Genomic DNA, 18,687 nt, shown 5'->3' on the forward strand with positions numbered 1-18,687 from the left:
TTATAAAACATAGGGTATACCTACACTAGACCAACTTTTACGCACAGACATAGCCAGTGCACGTGTCTCCTTCCTATATCGAAAATTATGCTACAAGTAAAAACGTTTAAAAAATAATATATATATATATATAATTTTTTTAAACGTTTTTTTTATATATATATATATATATATATATATATATATATAAGATATATAAGATACATTAGCCTATTGTAACTGTAAGCAAATGATCCTGCATTTTAGAAAAGGTAATTCGATCTGAACATAGTTCAACATATTTTGTTCATGCGTAGGCTACATTACGTGGTAACCAAATAGGCTATTCTACAGAAAAGTATAATATGTACTTCGACGAAGTGCTGATTAGTCGAAAGTGTGACAGCATTAAGTAATCCAATTCGACTCCTCCCCCGGCCATGCCCTCTAATTACCGCTGCTTCGCTCACGCTAAATCCTACACTGGACCGCATCATAGTCAAGGAGTGACAAAGAGAGAGAAAGTGGGGAGAGAAAGAGTGAGGGAGAGAGTGTGTGCATGTGTGTCAGTGTCCATAATTGATTACCTTCCAATCTACAATAACTTGTTAGTGGTGGTCAATTGCGGCTGCTTTTTGGGAATCACTGGCCACCGGATGGTTTCATGTTGTGGCTCGTGCGTCACCCCGTAACAGTAGACAGGAGAAGTGGGACTTTAACTGGACTCAAAGTCTCCCTACCCTGCGGCAAAGCGACCAACATGCGGTTGCAGAAGCACCTGTGATCGGATTTCCATTCTCCACATTTCCCACAACTTTTCATTTAGACATACTTTTTTTGAAGTATAACCAGAGCATAAACAAATCTCCGAAGTGTCACCTGATAAACTACTATGACCTCCAAAGATCCCACGGTTATGGAGGACCGGAGACGCAATGCGCTGGACCAGCTTCCGCCGCCGGCCAACTCCAACAAGCCCCTGACGCCATTCAGTATAGAGGACATCCTGAACAAGCCCTCGGTAAAGAGAAGTTATTCTAGCTGCGGGACGGCGCACCTGCTCTCCTCCAGCGAGAAGCTGTCCTCTTCAGGGCATAGCCTGTCCAGCCGGGCCCTTTTCACCCAAACCTCCCCGCTCTGCGCTCTGGAGGAGCTCGCCAGCAAAACCTTCAAAGGGCTCGAAGTCAGTGTTCTTCAAGCGGCGGAGGGTAAGTCTGGACAGTCAGATCTTTAATTGGCCGATTTAGTTATTATGTGCAGACTGTGTAGCCTATTGTAATTCATCTTATGGTCTACTACAAATTCAACTAACGAAAAATAAATGAATGTCAGGTGTGTGTGTGTGTATGCCTGCAGTGGGTCTGGTCACACACATATTTCTTTCAGCATTTGAGTATTGAATAAAAGCACGGTACATGTTTTTGCACAATGAGCCTTGCCAAAGAGCTTAAAACTGAGAGGGAACTTAGAAAAATATATATCCTGGATTTTTGCAAAATATGTGTATCGAATTGGTTATTCTTATGTGAACAAAATAGATTAAATGTGACTAGTTCCACCATGAAAAAAAAACGAATAATTAGCCTATGCATAAACATGGAGCAAAATAATACTCCACATAATAAGGCAAACTAATTTAATATTTCGTTTAAGATTATTATTTTTATTAGGCCTATTGTATCACCTGATTATTATCGTCTGTTATTACCATACGTTTAGACTATTGACAGTATTGGTGTTGTTGTTGGTGGTGGTGATTTTAGAGGAGAAATACATGCATAGGTCTCTTATTGTTTTAGCAGTTATTTCCCTAAGGTTTCTTGGAGCGATATTATGCCTGGTGATTCACCAAATGCCTATAGGATAACATCCCTATCCTCTATATATCCTCTCACAGGCCGAGACGGCACGACACTATTCGGTTCGCGGAATAACCCCAAAAAGCGCCGGAAGTCTCGCACCGCCTTCACCAACCACCAGATCTACGAGTTGGAAAAGCGCTTCCTTTACCAGAAGTACCTGAGTCCAGCTGACCGCGACCAGATAGCACAGCAGCTCGGCCTCACCAACGCGCAGGTCATCACCTGGTTCCAAAACCGGCGCGCCAAGCTCAAACGCGACCTGGAGGAGATGAAGGCGGACGTGGAGTCGGCCAAAGCCGTGGGAACCGTGTCGTTTGAGAAGATGGCCAAACTAGCCGAACTGGAGAAATGCGCAGCTAACGGGGCGCTGGGCCCTAACAGATCTGAGTCACCCTCGTTATCGAACCATGAGCGCAACGCCTCGAACAAACTCTTATTGTCCTCCCCTTCGTCGCCATATACAGACCATACTAGCAGCAAGGGCTGCTCCGAGGATGAGGAGATTGACGTGGATGACTGAGGATTTTACCATTGTATCTCCCTCTTACCACGACTAAAGTTTGAAGTGCCATTTATGCACCACATCATGAGGCTTTTATGAAGAACACTTAGCATCGCATGGACTGTGTCTTATATGCAACAACAGATGCAGACAGTTATTGTATTCATCCATTCATTTAACCAACGTGGAATAGTTTAAAGAATAGCAATATGTATTTTATCCACAAATGATCTGCCCACACACACACACACACAATCTCCCCGGTATGAGTTAATACCACTAGCTAATAACTCAACCTATGAATCATTTCAATGCATGTTTTATTTTGTTTAACTTAATTGTAATTTAAACGACTGTTGGTTTGAATGTTACACAGAGGCATTCAGATTGAAAAACACACATCATATGCTAGGTGTTATAACTATATCGTAAGCCTACATATTTAAACAGTTTGATAACGATGGGAAGACATTTTCTAAGATAATAATCAAAGATAAATCATATTCCATCTGGTTGCTTGTAATATCAGTCACATTTTAATATATTTATAATGGTTTGCAAACCTGTAAGTGCCTTTCAATGCCAGCACACCATTTTAAACATAATGTATAAAGTGTAATGTATTTCAAAATAAAACATTTCGTTTCTCACTATTCCTCATAGACCACTTATTTTAGTAGCATTTATTGAAACATAGCTAGACATTAAATTATTTTGGGACCTTAATTCCATATTTTTTTGCAATCAGCATTCTACAAGCCTATTATAATGATATATTTTATATTTTATTTGTGTTTTTACATAATATCAAATTGCTGCACCTCAAGCCAAAGTATCGTTTCTCTTTCACATTGAACACATTGAAAACCTGCCTTCTGACCCGGCGACGTGTGTTTTCATTTCCTCAAATAGAATTTGTGAGAAACGCCAATCTGGAGCACAGAGCGAGGCCATAAAAGAAGGCACAAAAACGTCGAGTTCTGGGCCAGCTTCTCCATGCTGTTTGTGCATTTTTCGCTCACTCTCGGCATAGAAGCGTGAAACCGGCGAACAAATGAGCACTGCTCCCCTGTGTGACAGCCACAATGGAGCATGGGCGGACTCCAGCCGCGTGCAATACGGAGACAAGCGTGACCCAACACACAGAAAAAGATACAAACGTTTGGAGGCCATATGGTTTCTGAATTTTCCTCACAATTTCCAGTCAATTTGATGGATTGATTTAACCCTCCGTTAGCTTAATTTTTGTTACAAAGGCAGTAATGCATACATAGCCCCTCTGCTACTGAGGGCATCTGTGCTCATTGCTGTCACTGTCGATGCTTTTTTGACTCGTTTTAAACAAGTCTATGCATCACAATTGAAGTATCTTATTCTGGAGAGGGGCTGGTCTGTGCTTTGTGTTTGTGTGTGGGACTAGAAATAATATGTTTGGCTTTTTGCACGATAGATCTTTCAGCATTTTATCTTGTGGCCTGGGTGTTTTTCATGCGAAGTATAGCGGAGTCTCTTAATGTTTAAACGGTGACATTTGTGCGATTGGTGGAGGGCTTTGATTTATCGTTTTGTGTTCTTCTGTTAGCTACCTCCTTTTTTCCTTTGTCTATGGCACTTTTAATGAAGTTGAGAGCGCAATAATATGACCCCAAGATGTTAATAATTTATTATGGAGTTAGATACTTTTTACAAAAGCACTAATGTAAAACTCGACTTGGAAGATTGAGCATTGAAGATAATTCTTCAACAAATGGTACTCTAAAATACTATCTAGGCTACTATAATATAGTACTATAAATGTATTGTTTTCAATTAGGCCTAGTTTAATTCAAATATATTGTAAATCAAGCCACATTCACATTACCATATTATATTATAGGAATACTAATAATAACCTATAATAATAACAGTAATAATGACAACAATAGTGTTATTATTATTATTATTGTTATTATAATTATTATTAACATACAATTAATTTATTCTTATCATCAGTAGTTTATTATTAGTTTATTGCTACGGTTTATATTGTTGTTAGTAGTTTTCTTTTTTTAAATTGAACCTTTATTTAATTAGGCAAACCAGTTAAGAACAAATTCTTATTTACAATGACGGCCTACCAAAAGGCAAAAGGCCCCCTGCGAGGACGGGGGCTGGGATTAAAAATAAAAATGTAGGACAAAACACACATCATCACAAGAGAGACACCACAACACTACATAAAGAGAGACAACAACATAGCACGGCAGTAACACATGACAACACAGTATGGTAGCAACGCCACATGACAACCACATAACCACACTTTTTGAGAATATTATAATAATTATATTATAATTGTTTCTATTATTAAATTACTATTGTTGACATTAATTGGGCTGTGTTAATAAGCTCCCTCATTTGTTCCTTTTGCAATAAGTATTGGTTATAAAGTATGGAAATGAAAGCAGGCCGCCTTCCCTGCAAAAATGTTCTCTGCTCAAGATGATATCCCTCTGGCAGAAAAGGCTCGAGACTGCAAGCCTATGACTCGCGCACATGGTACTTTGTCCCAACAAGGATGCTGATTTAAACTGCTAAAGCCCTGCGTTTGTTAATGTAAATGTCAGATTATTTTATTAATACCAAGTTACACAAAAACAATTTATTATCAATACATTTGTTAAAAAATTAATTGATGAATATGCTATTTTTGTGAATGAACCATTGCAGGCATACATTATGGTGGAAGCTGTGTGGACAAAGTTCATTTCTTTACGTTATTAATATTGTATGCAGCTCTATTAATTTAACAGAGCAACATTTCAATTTTGATTGGCAGAGGTAGGTATAAGAGGTGGAGGATTTGTTTATGGGACTTATTTTTCTGCATTTTGACGTGCCATGCATATCCTAGAACAGTGAAGCGTCACTTGTTTTTGTAGAGAAGCCTACACTCTTAGAAAAAAGGGTCTGGATAGAACCAAAAAGGGTTCTATTGCTTGCTTCATATATGGCACCCCTTTTGTAGGGTTCTTTGATCAGAACCCCAGGGGTTCTACTTCACTGAACCAAAATTGGTTTCCTTATAGAACCCTTGGGTTCCATATTTCTATATAGAACCAATTTCGATTCTATATAGAACCTTAAGTGGTGCCATATATGAAGCAAGCATAGAACCCTTTTTGGTTCTATCCAGAACCCTTTTTTCTGAGTGTAGGCCAACTTTAGATATCTTGTCTCCTCGTGGTTTCTTATGTGGATGTCTTTAATACAGGGCCAAATAGTGACCAGTACAGTACAAAGTGTGCTATTCCAGTGCTGGTCTCAGTTCCTATTTTATGAGGTGTTGTGGCGAAGATAAGCACAATCCCCAATATTTCAATATGGTAATTAATCCACAAATTGTAAATGTATTTCAGCTCAGGAGAGAGAAAAAAATCACTAGTTCAATCGGCCGGAAAATTGAAGTTTGACGCACGAGTCTCTGCTGAAACAATAGGGTCTGCGCCCCTCTCCTCCCCACTACATCACCTCCTCACCTTACTCCCCCTCCCCTCTCTCTCTCCCTCTCGATAATTTGTCATTTGATTTGAAATAATCTTTGAAATGTGTCCACAGTTATGTGGGGCTAAACAAAGCCCATTTTCTTTTTTCCTTTAGCTTTTTAGCCAGTCTCCTTTTTTAATTCACGTAGCCCATCACGCGGACAGATGTCACTTTCGCTGATAGCAGTGGTCTTTTTATTTTATTTATATTTTTCCTGTTTTATTGAGGTACGTAATTGTGAACATATTTCGTTTACATTCAAATCATAGTTTGGATAATCGTAGGCCTAGTGGATAATGGAAATAATCTACATTCTTCCTTTTCAAATCAATTCTGGACAAAAAATCCTTTCAGTGGTTGAAATAGCTTTTCATCAGTGTAGGATCAAGTGGATAACATTATAAAGAAAGAAAGAAAGAAGAAAAACATCGTCGATTCTTGGCTCAATGGCGTGTCACCCTATTATGATCTGATGTGAGAAATTAGCTAGATTAACCTGGGGGGAAGCTTGATTGATCACTAAAGAGGGTACATTTGAAAGTTTTAGTTATAACGTTCCTATAGAGGCCCTTAACACTTCAAACTTCAATTTTACGGGCTATTGAACTAACCATGTCGCTGACAAAACTGAATATATGTATTAAATTACTTTAACCGGAGATTAATTACTATCCACTGAGAGAGTTATACGAGCCTTTTCGCCATGAATTTGCATATTAATCAAATTCTAGTTGATAATTCAAACGGAGAAATGGATTTAGGGGCATTGGGGCATATATCACAAAAATCGCTCCCTCGGATCTCTCTCTTTCTCTCCCTCGGGCTCGGCTCACTCTCCCTTAGCGCTGCTAAGCCGCTTGTCGAGTGTATTAAAATCAGAGATGCAGAACGAGCTCGCGTGGCTATTTGGTGAAAACAGAAATTGCCTGTCCACTTTTATGATGTGTTCATGCTGAGAAGGCAGATCTTAATGTGTGCTGTCAGAGTGCCCAGGATTTAAGAGGGGAAAGAGACTTTGTGTGTGTGTGTGTGTGTAGACCATTTGTTACCACTAACGTAAGTAGCCTCTATAGCTAGAAATAACTAGCTATAGGCCAAACTTCTGTTTTCAACTTTGGAATGGAATGAAAGAAAAGTCCACATTTAAGATCTCTACTGTATTTAGTGTGCACGTTAGGGAAATACAATTGAAATGAAAGATTACAAAGAAAATAAAAAAATGTTAGAAATATAGGCTCCAGGAAAATTGCTAAAATAGCCTCCAGTGCAGCAAACTGAGTTGAAAATGGGGAAAAAAACAGGCCACATAGACCTACATCACTTAACAAAGAGCCTCAACTACAGGCAAATCAACAGTATACCTACTCCCCAGCTTGCTTGCATTGTCCACATAGAACATAATCAAAAGAAAGCACTCTTACCTTACGGACAAAACCTAGCATGTCATGAATAAACCTTTAAAACAATATTCATTACACCTTTTCAGATCCGTCTATTATTTTTAGTAGATGCTTATAAACAAAACTCTGCTCACTGGCAAATGTCTCTACCCCACATGCATTGGAATGGCTCCTCCAGCACAGCTGCTGTTGGCAGTTTACTCTAGGATTTTGGATTCAGAAGACATTTAAGCATATCTGTCTAAATCAATTTAGCATTGTCAGACAGTTCACATGCAGACAGGCGATCCAAAAGCTGGCTTTACATCACGTCTCCTCGTGTGCAGACTGCAGATCAACCAAACTCCTTACTGTAAGGAGATGGGTTATTAGAGTCATAACAACATTGGTTTGTTATTGACTTCAGTTCCACAGAAACAGCAGAGATGTGGGAAAAGCTCTGTTCATCAAGACACAAAGTCATTAGCTATGTTAGGAGGCACAAATTGCAGCTATATCACTGCCAAATGTGCATTAATTATAGAACCAACGGTGATGTCGATTTAATACACTCCCCTGCTCATCTTCACAAACAAGAGTATAAGTTATTGAATCAGGATAGATCATTATGTATGAACGCACATTAAATTATATTTCCAATATTGAGTTCTTTGTTTTGACTCAGACATATGAGAGCTGTGGCCTGCTTGGTAACCCAATGTGCACCAAATTTGTGCTGGTAAGTGTATCTGGGAGCGTGTATGTGTAATAATAATTTGGTGGGTGCTTATATTTGTCCTATTTCACATATCTACACGTGTGTATTAAAGGTACAATATGCAGAAATCGCTCTCCCATTTCCTGGTTGTCCAAATTCAAATTGCTCGCCTAAAGCTGGTGTGCAAAACTGAAATTAAACGATGCAAAAATGAAACTTAAGAACGGGAAGTATAGAAATAGTGCACATAGAACAGATCTATGTTACATACACGCTCCTAGAAATTAGAATGAAATGAATAAATGCACACATAAATAGATAAATACATAAATGGATGAATGAATGCGCACACAGATAGGTAAATAATTATTTAAATATTTAATCCCACTTTAATTCATTTATATTATTTCTTATTTCTGTATTTCTTCCTCCAATATGATAATGAGGGGGTGTCAAGCAAATGTCTGTGGGTGGTACTAACACACCATTTGTTGATCAATGCCACGACGCGTTGTTCGATTGCATTTGCCTGGGCTACGTTCAGTATAACAGAAAGGTGTTCAAAGTTTAAAGGCCATGTTTCACATTTAGCACTCCCCAAATAATAATGTGTGGCTAGAGGGGCGACTAGTAACCAAAAGGTTGTAAGTTCAAATCCCCGAGCTGACAAGGTACAAAAGCTGTCGTTCTGCCCCTGAACAGGCAGTTAATCCACTGTTCCTAGGCCGTCATTGAAAATAAGAATTTGTTCTTAACTGACTTGCCTAGTAAAATAAAGGTAAATAAATAAATAAAAAATATATATATATAGCTATGTTTCAATTTGAGATGTCACATTGTTTTGGAAATAGGAGATCAACTATTATTTGCTGCTGTGCCACACGCACACCATAAAAACACACAAAAACAACAAATGGAACATTGTCCTTGCTCGATGTAGAAACAGGTGAACAGTTTTGGAACACTGAGCCATTGACTGCCTGCCTGCACCAGGTGGCTGTGTTGAGAGTGGGTCGCTTTTGACAATAAGGCACCGGACTACAGCCATATAGTTTTGAACCTAGAAGAAGGCCAAGAGACGGGAGTATGCAAAAATATTGACCGGGATGGGCAAGGGGAATGTCCAGTTGGCTAGAAAAACATAGTAAGCTAATGTTACTGATTATCAAGCTAGCTAGCTGATCTACAACTGCTAAAATTGATGTGGCTAGCTATGTTTTACAGGCAGACTCTCAGTTTTACACTTAGCTAGCTAGCTAGCTAGATAATGAACAAAACGGCAGTTATCATAAACCATTATTATCTAGCTAGCTATGCTAACTACATATCTGTCAGGTTCCTGGCAGGTGTCAGAAGCAATGCATGTTCGCCAGCACACGCTAGCTTGATCATTTATTAAGTAATCGAGTGGATACCTAATTAATAGGGTTGTCATTTAGTTAGATACCTTGGCTAATTCTTGACATCATCCATCTTTGAAGCAGATTGTTTGCAAAATTAGGTCTCAACAATCACAGGCATCTACACTAGCAGCTAGCTAACTACCGTAAAATAAGGAGGCGCATGTTGTCATGATGGAATAAGTCACCTATGTGAGGCTAGCCACAATAGTGGAATTTGCTGTTCACCTTAGCAATTGTTTGTGAGATGAGACGTGGTGCCGTAATATAAATAGTATCTTAGCAAACAATAAATGTACATGTTTTCATTATTTGTTATTTTTAATTGAACCTTTATTTAACTAGGCAAGTCAGATAAGAACTTAAGAACATATTCTTATTTACAATTGCGGCCTACCCCGGGCAAACCCCAACCCGGACGACGCTGAGCCAATTGTGCACCTTCCTATGGGACTCTCAATCATGGACGGTTGTGATACATAGCTGTTATCACAAAATGGCATGTATACTTTCAGATCTATTGTTGCCATTTTAAAGACATGAATGTAAAAGTAGACCAACTCATACATGAATCCTACAGTAAATACAGGTACCATTTTCTTTTGTTAATCTCTGAAGGTTTGTCATTTGATTTCTTGGAGCCTGGGGGAGATACCATACTACAAGTCAGGATATTTCTCTGCATCCGGGTGGAGGCTTGCTACCAGCAAGAACATGGAACACTCTGTGTCCGTAAGTCATATGATTATTTTCCTTTACATTGCATGATACTAGGGAGGAGGCCCTGGGCCAGTAGGTGGTCAGGGGTGAGGGCCCTCTCTCTTTCTAGCACTCACTAATGCTATCTGTCTCTCTCCAGGTGCTAGAGACAGAATGGTCCTGGGACCTACAGAGCCTTCTGACCAACTACATGCAATCTCTCCAGAGCACAGACAAGTAAGCGACAATCATAATAGTATACTTGATTCACAATGTAAACCTGCTTCATCATGGCAGTCTGCCTGTGTGACAACATATTGTAGCATATTATCCAGGGCCACTAGCTGGATTGGATTTACTGTACTCATGCCAAAACTCATGCTCTCTCCTCCCTGTAAAAATCTTCCAGACATTTATCAAAGCTAACATGTGTCCATCCCCAGGTGAGTCTGCTGGGCCATGGAACACTTAAAAAACCAGCCACCCTGTTGTCAGCTATATGCTGACAGTTCCCAGAGGAAGGAGACAACTATCAAGGCTTTCAAAGGCCACGTTTTTTGGATGACTAAATGGAGTAACGTTTTTATAAACTCATTTCAATTGTATTGTTAGATTACAAAACAATAACTTTCATAGAATGTTTGTCATGTAGGTCTTCACACTAACTTTGACTAACTTCTGTGGTAACTTAAACACAAAGACAACACTTGGAGCTTGCGATTCAAAAGGTCTAAATTAAATGCATGTCCAGGGTGAATGAATGTTTATTAATGTATATCAGATACATCACACAGGTGTGTCAACTAAAATATATATCCCAGATAAGATTGAAGAATTGGACAAGTAGAAAAAGTGAAAATAAGTCAATGATTCTGTCCAGACCAGTTGTATGAATTTGAGTGCTTATATACAGTACCAGTCAAAATTTTGGGCAAACCTACTCATACAAGGGTTTTTCTTTATTTTTAATATTTAGAATAATAGTGAAGATACCAAAACTATTAAATAACATATATGGAATCATGTAGTAAACCCCCCCCCCCCCAGAAACAGGGCTTTACTGAACAATCAGTTGAAAAACATGGATGGGTTGGGTTGTGGGTTGAAAATGCGACTCTGCCCTTTAAATACATCACTCATTGCTTCAAGCCACACCCGGCACACCCTCCGAATGGAGCAAACGTATCTCAAAGTCTGTTGAACTTTTTGGGAAAACGTGGCGTTCAGTACAAACTGCTCCGTAACGTAGCAAACGTTCAAGCGAACTGATACGCACCCCTAGTGTGTTGCCTGGTCGGAACAAAATCCTGCAGTATCTGCGGCACTCCAGGAACAGGGTTGCCTACCCCTGCCCTAGGGTCCTGTGGCAAGGTATTGGGCAACAGCTTTCTTCCAGGGCCATATTCACAAAGCGTCTCAGAGTAGTCATATTGATCTAGGATAACCTCCACCGTGTCAATGTAATTGTACTCAGTGTGAAGGCAAAATTGATCCTAAAATCAATACTTCAAATCTGAGATTCTTTGTGAATATGGGCCCTGCCCTGTCAGCATGCTGGCCTGTTAGCAATGCCACTCCACCTGAAATGCAACAAAAACATGAATAATAATTAGCTTAGTCAGTCAGTAACTTAGCTAACTAGCTAATGAAACACTCATGTAAATGTGCACAAACCCCCTACTTAGCCATATTATATGAAAACAACACAGCCTATTTGTAGTCAAATTTGGAGGTTATTTTCTTGCCAACTTTAGCTCACAAATGCATACATCAATAAACAGGCAGGGAAACAACACAATTTGACAAAAACTTAATACACTTGTGCGCAATAAGGTCCTACAGTTGACAGTGCATGTCCGAGCAAAAAACAAGCCATGAGGTTGAAGGAATTGTCCGTGGAGCTCCGAGACAGGATTGTGTCGAGACTGAGATCTGGGGAAGGGTACCAAAACATTTCTCCAGCATTGGAGTTTGCCAAAAGGCATCTAAAGACTCTCAGACCATAAGAAACAAGATTCTCTGGTCTGATGAATCCAAGATTGAACTCTATGGCCTGAATGCTGGCCTGAATGCCAAGCGTCACGTCTGGAGGAATCCTGGCACCATCCCTACGGTGAAGCATGGTGGCCGCAACATCATGCTGTGGGGAAGTTTTTCAGCAGTAGGGACTGGGAGACTAGTCAGGATCATGGAAAAGATGAACGGAGAAAAGTACAGAGAGATCCTTGATGAAAACCTGCTCCAGACCGCTCAGGACCTCAGACTGGGGTGAAGGTTCACCTTCCAACAGGACAACGACCCTAAGCACACAGCCAAGACAACGCAGGAGTGGCTTCAGGACAAGTCTCTTAATGTCCTTGAGTGACCCAGCCAGAGCACGGACTTGAACCCGATCTAACATCTCTGGAGAGACCTGAAAATAGCTGTGCAGCAATGCTCCCCATCCAACCTGACAGAGCTTGAGAGGATCTGTACAGTTGTATTCTGTGGGTGTCACTGAGTAGGCTGATACCCCCTTTCATGGACCCAATATCCATAGGCAAGGCTGTACATTGCAATATGAATGTCCAATACGCTCAATAAACTGGCTGGTGAGGTGACTTCCTACAGTCAAAGTCCTGCAATATGAGCTACGATGCCAATATTTGTGTAATTTCTTCACAGTTATGTTCTGGGCTGATATCCCATTTCCTGGAACAAAGATCCATAGGTAAAGCTGTACATTGCAATATTAATGTTCAACATGCACATGACACACAATAGGTTGAATGGTGATGTGATTTCCCACAGTAAAAGTCCTGCAATAAGAGCTACGACACTAATATTTGTGTATAATCTTCAGTTGTGAACATTTCATGGGCCCAAGATCCATAGGCAACGCTGTACAATGCATACAGTACAGTGGTGGTCTGTGCCGTTTAAGATGAGGGGGGACACATTTTGATTCTGAGTATGGCCATATTTCTATTACAGCAGCACATTGGATGACTGTAATTCATATTCCATTCACCCAGCTCAATGTAACATCGATAGGTTTAGGCTACTATTTGATCATCAACATTTTCCCATAACAATAGCAAGGTTGCTACAACCTAGCCTACGAATGAAAATGTGCAAGATACGTGCACAGGTCAAGAGAAAAAATGTAGTAATCAAGGTGACAGACAAGTGACACATTCAATACCGCCTTGTACACTCTCCTGCCCGCGTCTAGCTGATCTAGGGTGTAATCATTAGTCCAACAGTTGCAAACAAGAGTTTCTATTCGAACTATCTCCAAGCGGTCTGTCATGTGCCTTTTACTGAGGAGTGGCTTCTGACTGGTCACTCTTCCATAAAGGCCTGATCAGTGGAGTGTTGCAGAGATGGTTGTCCTTCTGGAAGCTTCTCCCATCTCCACAGAGGAACTCTGGTCAGCTCTCTGACCAAGACCCTTCTCCCCCATTACTCAGTTTTGCAGGCGGCCAGCTCTAGGAAGAGACTTTTCGAGTGTCACAGCAAAGGGTCTGAATACTTGTGTGTAGATTGCTGAGGATTGTTTTTTATTTAATCAATTTTAGGACAAGGCTGTAACGTAACAAATTGTGGTAAAAGTCAAGGGGTGTGAATACAGGCACTGTACAGGCACTGTACAAACAGCATGATAATTTGCTTGTTGTATAATTCCTTCTCGCATCTACACGCTCTCCTCTTCTCACCTTTTTCCTTCGCTTGTGGACTTCAGTGCACAATACAACAGCTGTCTGTGACCAGGTAAAAAAATCTTTACAAGGGTCTCCCGAGTGGCGCAGTGGTCAAAGCCACTGCATCGCATTAATAACTGTGCCACTAGAGATCCTGGTTTGAGTCCAGGCTCTGTCGCAGCCGGCTGCAACCTGGAGGCCCATGGGGCGGTGCACAATTGGCCCAGCGTCGTCCGGGTTAGGGGAGGGTTTGGCCGGCAGGGATGTTCTTGTCCCATCGCGCTCTAGCGACTCCTGTGGCAGGCCGGGCACAGTGCACAATGACACGTTCACCAGGTGTACTGTGTTTCCTCCGATACATTGGTGTGGCTGGCTTCCGGGTTAAGCAGGCATTGTGTCAAGAAGCAGTACGGCTTGTCTGGGTAGTGTTTCGGAGGACGCACGGCTCTCAACCTTTGCCTCTCCGGACGGGAGTTGCAGCGATGGGAGAAGACTTTAACTACCAATTGGATACCACGAAAAAAGGGGTACAAAAAAACAAACATTCCAAGCCAATACCTTCATACCTTAACTGCTAACCGCTACGCACCGCCTACATCGTTGTCACCATATTAGCTAACACGTCATAGTCAGCATCGCTAGCTACTAGAAGTAACTCGTTAATAAACCCACTATAATCATGCAGTGCAGTGTACAGCAAGCAGTTTAGCAGTTACACAGGTGGCAATAAATTCATAAAACGAAAAGCTTACTTTGACTTGGAAAAGTTCCAGTGTTGGATAGCCATAGCCAGCTAGCTGACATTGTGACAAAAGTACATTTTAGAGACACACTTTCATACACCCATACACGCACTTATGAAGTTTCACTTTCACTCACACATGGAGCACAAAGAAGAATGAACATTGAGAGAGAATTGGCATTGATGAAAGAAAAGAAGAAGAAATGAATGGAATTTATTAAGATAATAATTGAAGGTTAAATATGTTAAATGTTGAAAGAATGGGGCAACATACAGTGGGAGATATTGAAGGGTGATTAAACTAACGCAGTGAAAGCATTAAGAATGTTATAATGTTGGTTGCTTTAAGTTGCGATGCATGTAGACTATGTTTATTTGATTTAAAGGACATGGCTTTATGGCCTGTAGGAGGTTGATAATAACATGTTATAAGGATGAAAGGGTATCATGTTGAAGTGTTTAAAATGCTGGATGTTTAGGATGTAAGGGGAGATATAAATTAGGTTAGAGTGGGATTATAATTGAGCGGAGTAGGGAATGTTAATGTTTAAAAATAAAAGTATAAGAATGAATGGATTAAAAGTAAATGATAATGGAGTGTACTAAGGGTGCTAACTTGCATTGGAAATCCCCTGATCAGAGCGGCCAGGAACCCTTAAGGTTACCTCATTGATAGAATTGTGTTAAAGTATTTGTTTTTAGACACCATCTGAGGGACTGATCATCCTAAAGGGAGAGCCAAAACGCTGTTTATAACGTTGTAGAAGTTAAGAGCCTGTTTTTCTTGTTGTTAAATATTGTGCTTCTCATAAAATTGTAACAGACAAAAATATTGTACTGGCGATGAAGGGGTCCATCAATATAATGTATTGTCGATGTTGGCTTATCATTGACTGGTGACATGGATTTGTGTTTGATTGGTTGATCTGTGATTTTTTTATGCCTGTTTCTGGAATTTTGAATAAACTTGCTTTATTGTTCTGAAACCCTGTGTCATCAGAGTCATACAACCGCATGTCATTTTACTCTAGGATTCCGAAATAGACTTGATTAATTGAGGATTATTAGCATCTGGTTAGTGAGTCTATTGGGAACCCGAGTGGCTGGTATAAAGGAATCTAACCTTAGACCCAACTATAGGTACTAAGTGCATTGGTAAGATTCGTAGAGAGGGGTGTCTCTGGGGTCAAGCCAACCCACAGGAGGGCAACCTGCTCATAGTCTGCGGAAGCTATGGCCCAGACAAACCTGAGAAGGCACCGGGTTTATAGGTTCAGGGTAAGGGAGCGTAGGCACTCGACTCCAGGGATAGCCTACTTTACTGTAAGACCCTTGCTGTTGAGCTTGAGGAACAGTCCTTAGCTGTATATAGCTCAGTGGTATGGCAGAGCGGCATCTATCAGATCTGTAGGGATTCATGAAGATTGAAACGGACCTGCCATTGGGTAGGCAGGGGCGAGTTGAATTATTCATCCTGCAGTGGTGGTATTTTAGCTTTGACAATTGCATCCCTGTCTGTTTGAGCAGGGTGTTTGAGTAGGTCTGTGAAAGTGAAAGTGAAATATATGTCTCTCGCTCTCTCTCTCTCTCCTTTCCTCACTTGCTTCTCCTTTATTTTGTAAGAAATTAATTTGTTCAAAACTGCATTTTATTGATGGCAATTTAAACGCACAGAGATACGGTGACGAGATCCTGAGGCCCATTTTCGTGCCATTCATCCGCCGGCCATCACCTTATGTTTCAGCATGATAATGCACGGCCCCATGTTGCAAGGATTTGTACACAATTCCTGGAAGCTGAAAATGTCCCAGTTCTTCCATGGTCTGCATACGTACCAGACATGTCACCCATTGAGCCTGTTTGGGATGCTCTGGATCGACTTGTACGACAGCAGGTTCCAGTTCTTGCCAATATCCAGCAACTTCGCACAGCCATTGAAGAGGAGTGGGACAACATTCCACAGGCCACAATCAACAGCCTGATCAACTCTATGCGAACAAGATGTGTTGCACTGCATGAGGCAAATGGTGGTCACACCAGATACTGACTGATTTTCTGATCCACGCCCCTACCTTTTTTTAAAGCTAACTGTGACCAACAGATGAATATCTGTATTATTATGAATATCTGTGTGTGTGTGTGTGTGTGTGTGAGTGAGGGTGCGAGTGTGTTTGTGCGTATGTCGAAGCCTCAGAGGTGTCATCAGTGTACTTTTCTCTAAGCATCTTCATTACTGACTTGCCACCTCAGTTAACTGATGACATAGCTGTCATTCGGTGAGTGTTTATGGTTACTCAATTACTGTTCATTGGTCTTCAGTGACATCCCCTGCCTTCAGACTAAAATGTTTGACCCTAGCCTAGTGTTTCATCTAAAGTTACTGGTGCCCCCATGTGACAAGAGATGGTGATGTTCACGTTATATGGGCTCTCAGATACTGCAATCAATTGACGTGTCTCTACTGCCACCTTGTTGTGAATTATGTTCATCACTCCATCCTTTCTAAAGGAATGATTCAAGGAATGCTCAATGGTTCTGCTTTCAGGGGAATTGGGTTCTTTAAAGCCAATTTATGCTTGATCTGGAAATGTGGTCGGAGGCTCCTTATTGAGGGTGTGAAGCAATTGCGGAGCCTTTAGAGTCATGGAGAGGCCAAATTGAGCTTTGTACCACATTGCTGTTTTCCTCCCAAATGTTTTAACAACGCTGAGGGCTCAGTAAAGCTCCACGTTGACATGATTGGTTGACGGTAGGTGAGGGCGTGAGGTCCTGTATAAACACAAATTCACTTCCTTGACAACTTCCTTCACATCAGCTCTGTGCTGCTCCATAAACTCAAGAAGTATGAATGCCCTGACCTCTTCTGAGGCCATATCATCGTAAATGCTGCAAGGCCAATACAGATGCCGGATTGACCATGCAGAGCCTTTTACTCTCATACCAAATGCATAGAACTATATCTTGAAATAAAGTACTTAAACATAATCTAAATTGATATGACCGCATCCTCCGGAGTTGGAAAATAACATGATTTTCTCATTATAATTGTAAAAGAAAAATTCACAAAGACAACAACAGTACAGTGACAGCAAACATGATACCAACACAATATAGACGAAAGGGGGGGGGGGGGTCTGGGTCCTATCAGGACACACAGGGCACTCAGCGAGACCTGACAAAGCACGCTGAAGCCCGTGGCGTAAAGGGATTTTCCAAGGCCGGGAAGTACTGGGCCCGCCGGACGGCTAGGCGGGCTTGGATATGGGTGCACCCAGAAACACAACAACCAGCATGGATGCTGTACACAGACTGATTAGAACATTTGCACGATGCGGTTGTAATAACAGAGCGGTTTGTGTTTGCTTCGTACAAATTATGACCCCATCACTGAAAGACAGGACTCTCAGGAACACTTATTTGCATTCTGTTTCTCTCTACAATGCCTACAAGCCTCATTAGAACAGTGTGGACAAGACCAGTCACTAAATCAATGATTATGTTGTTTTCTACACAGAAGATAAAAATAATTATCCCCTGATGATCTTCTGAACTTCCCAATACCTTTCTGACGCATTTTAGTCACTTCAAACCATACTTAATTCAGCTTGAAATACTGTCAAAAGTACTGTCAGACTGATTTGTAATAGATTGTCATAGGCCCCAATTAAAAAAGTTAACATTGACAGTTGATGACATCACTTTTTTTACATGGTTGTGTCGCAGCTTTTTTTAAATATAAAAATGGGGTCGCTGACCAAAAAAATGTGGGAACCACTCATGTGCAGCATTATGATTCTACAATTCTTTAAAAAAAAATGTACACACAGTATGCTTTTTATCTTGAAAACCTTTCATCTTAACATAATCTTCCTGTATCATAAAAAAAAAAGTTGTTGTTAATAAATAATTCATTCTGTTCATGGAGCATTCACACGCAGCAAGATAGAAGATAAATAGGACAAAAAGACACGTTTGTGTGTTGTGTGCCCTAGGGGGGGGGGGCTGTGGTATGTCCAGGCCTGCTGACAGTTGGAGTGTCTGGAGAACAGCTCAGAGATAACCACTGTGTGGACAGACGATCCTCTGGACAGAGTACACAAACACAGAGAGCATCTCAGAGAGATGCAGGCAAAGCCCCACGTCGCAGGTGAATGCAGATACAGACGCATGAAGACTGACAAACAAAGACAGTCTCTCT

The 18,687-nt window shown here is 40.8% G+C and overlaps 1 protein-coding gene and 1 long non-coding RNA gene across 2 annotated transcripts; both read left to right on the forward strand.

Moving 5' to 3' along the window:
- Positions 1 to 871: 871 nt before the first annotated feature.
- On the forward strand, positions 872 to 2,361 carry lbx1a (ladybird homeobox 1a). The gene is made up of 2 exons (XM_029671941.2): positions 872 to 1,187; positions 1,877 to 2,361. The coding sequence occupies exons 1-2, from the start codon at positions 872 to 874 to the stop codon at positions 2,359 to 2,361; spliced, it is 801 nt and encodes a 266-aa protein (XP_029527801.1).
- A 6,493-nt stretch (positions 2,362 to 8,854) lies between these two features.
- LOC115136352 (uncharacterized) lies at positions 8,855 to 10,821 on the forward strand. Its single transcript, XR_003864596.2, has 4 exons — positions 8,855 to 9,109; positions 9,984 to 10,097; positions 10,225 to 10,301; positions 10,508 to 10,821. It is a non-coding gene; the product is annotated as an uncharacterized LOC115136352 (long non-coding RNA).
- The last annotated feature ends 7,866 nt before the right edge of the window (positions 10,822 to 18,687 follow it).

This window comes from Oncorhynchus nerka, linkage group LG10, assembly GCF_034236695.1.
Source record: "Oncorhynchus nerka isolate Pitt River linkage group LG10, Oner_Uvic_2.0, whole genome shotgun sequence".
Taxonomy (NCBI): domain Eukaryota; kingdom Metazoa; phylum Chordata; class Actinopteri; order Salmoniformes; family Salmonidae; genus Oncorhynchus; species Oncorhynchus nerka.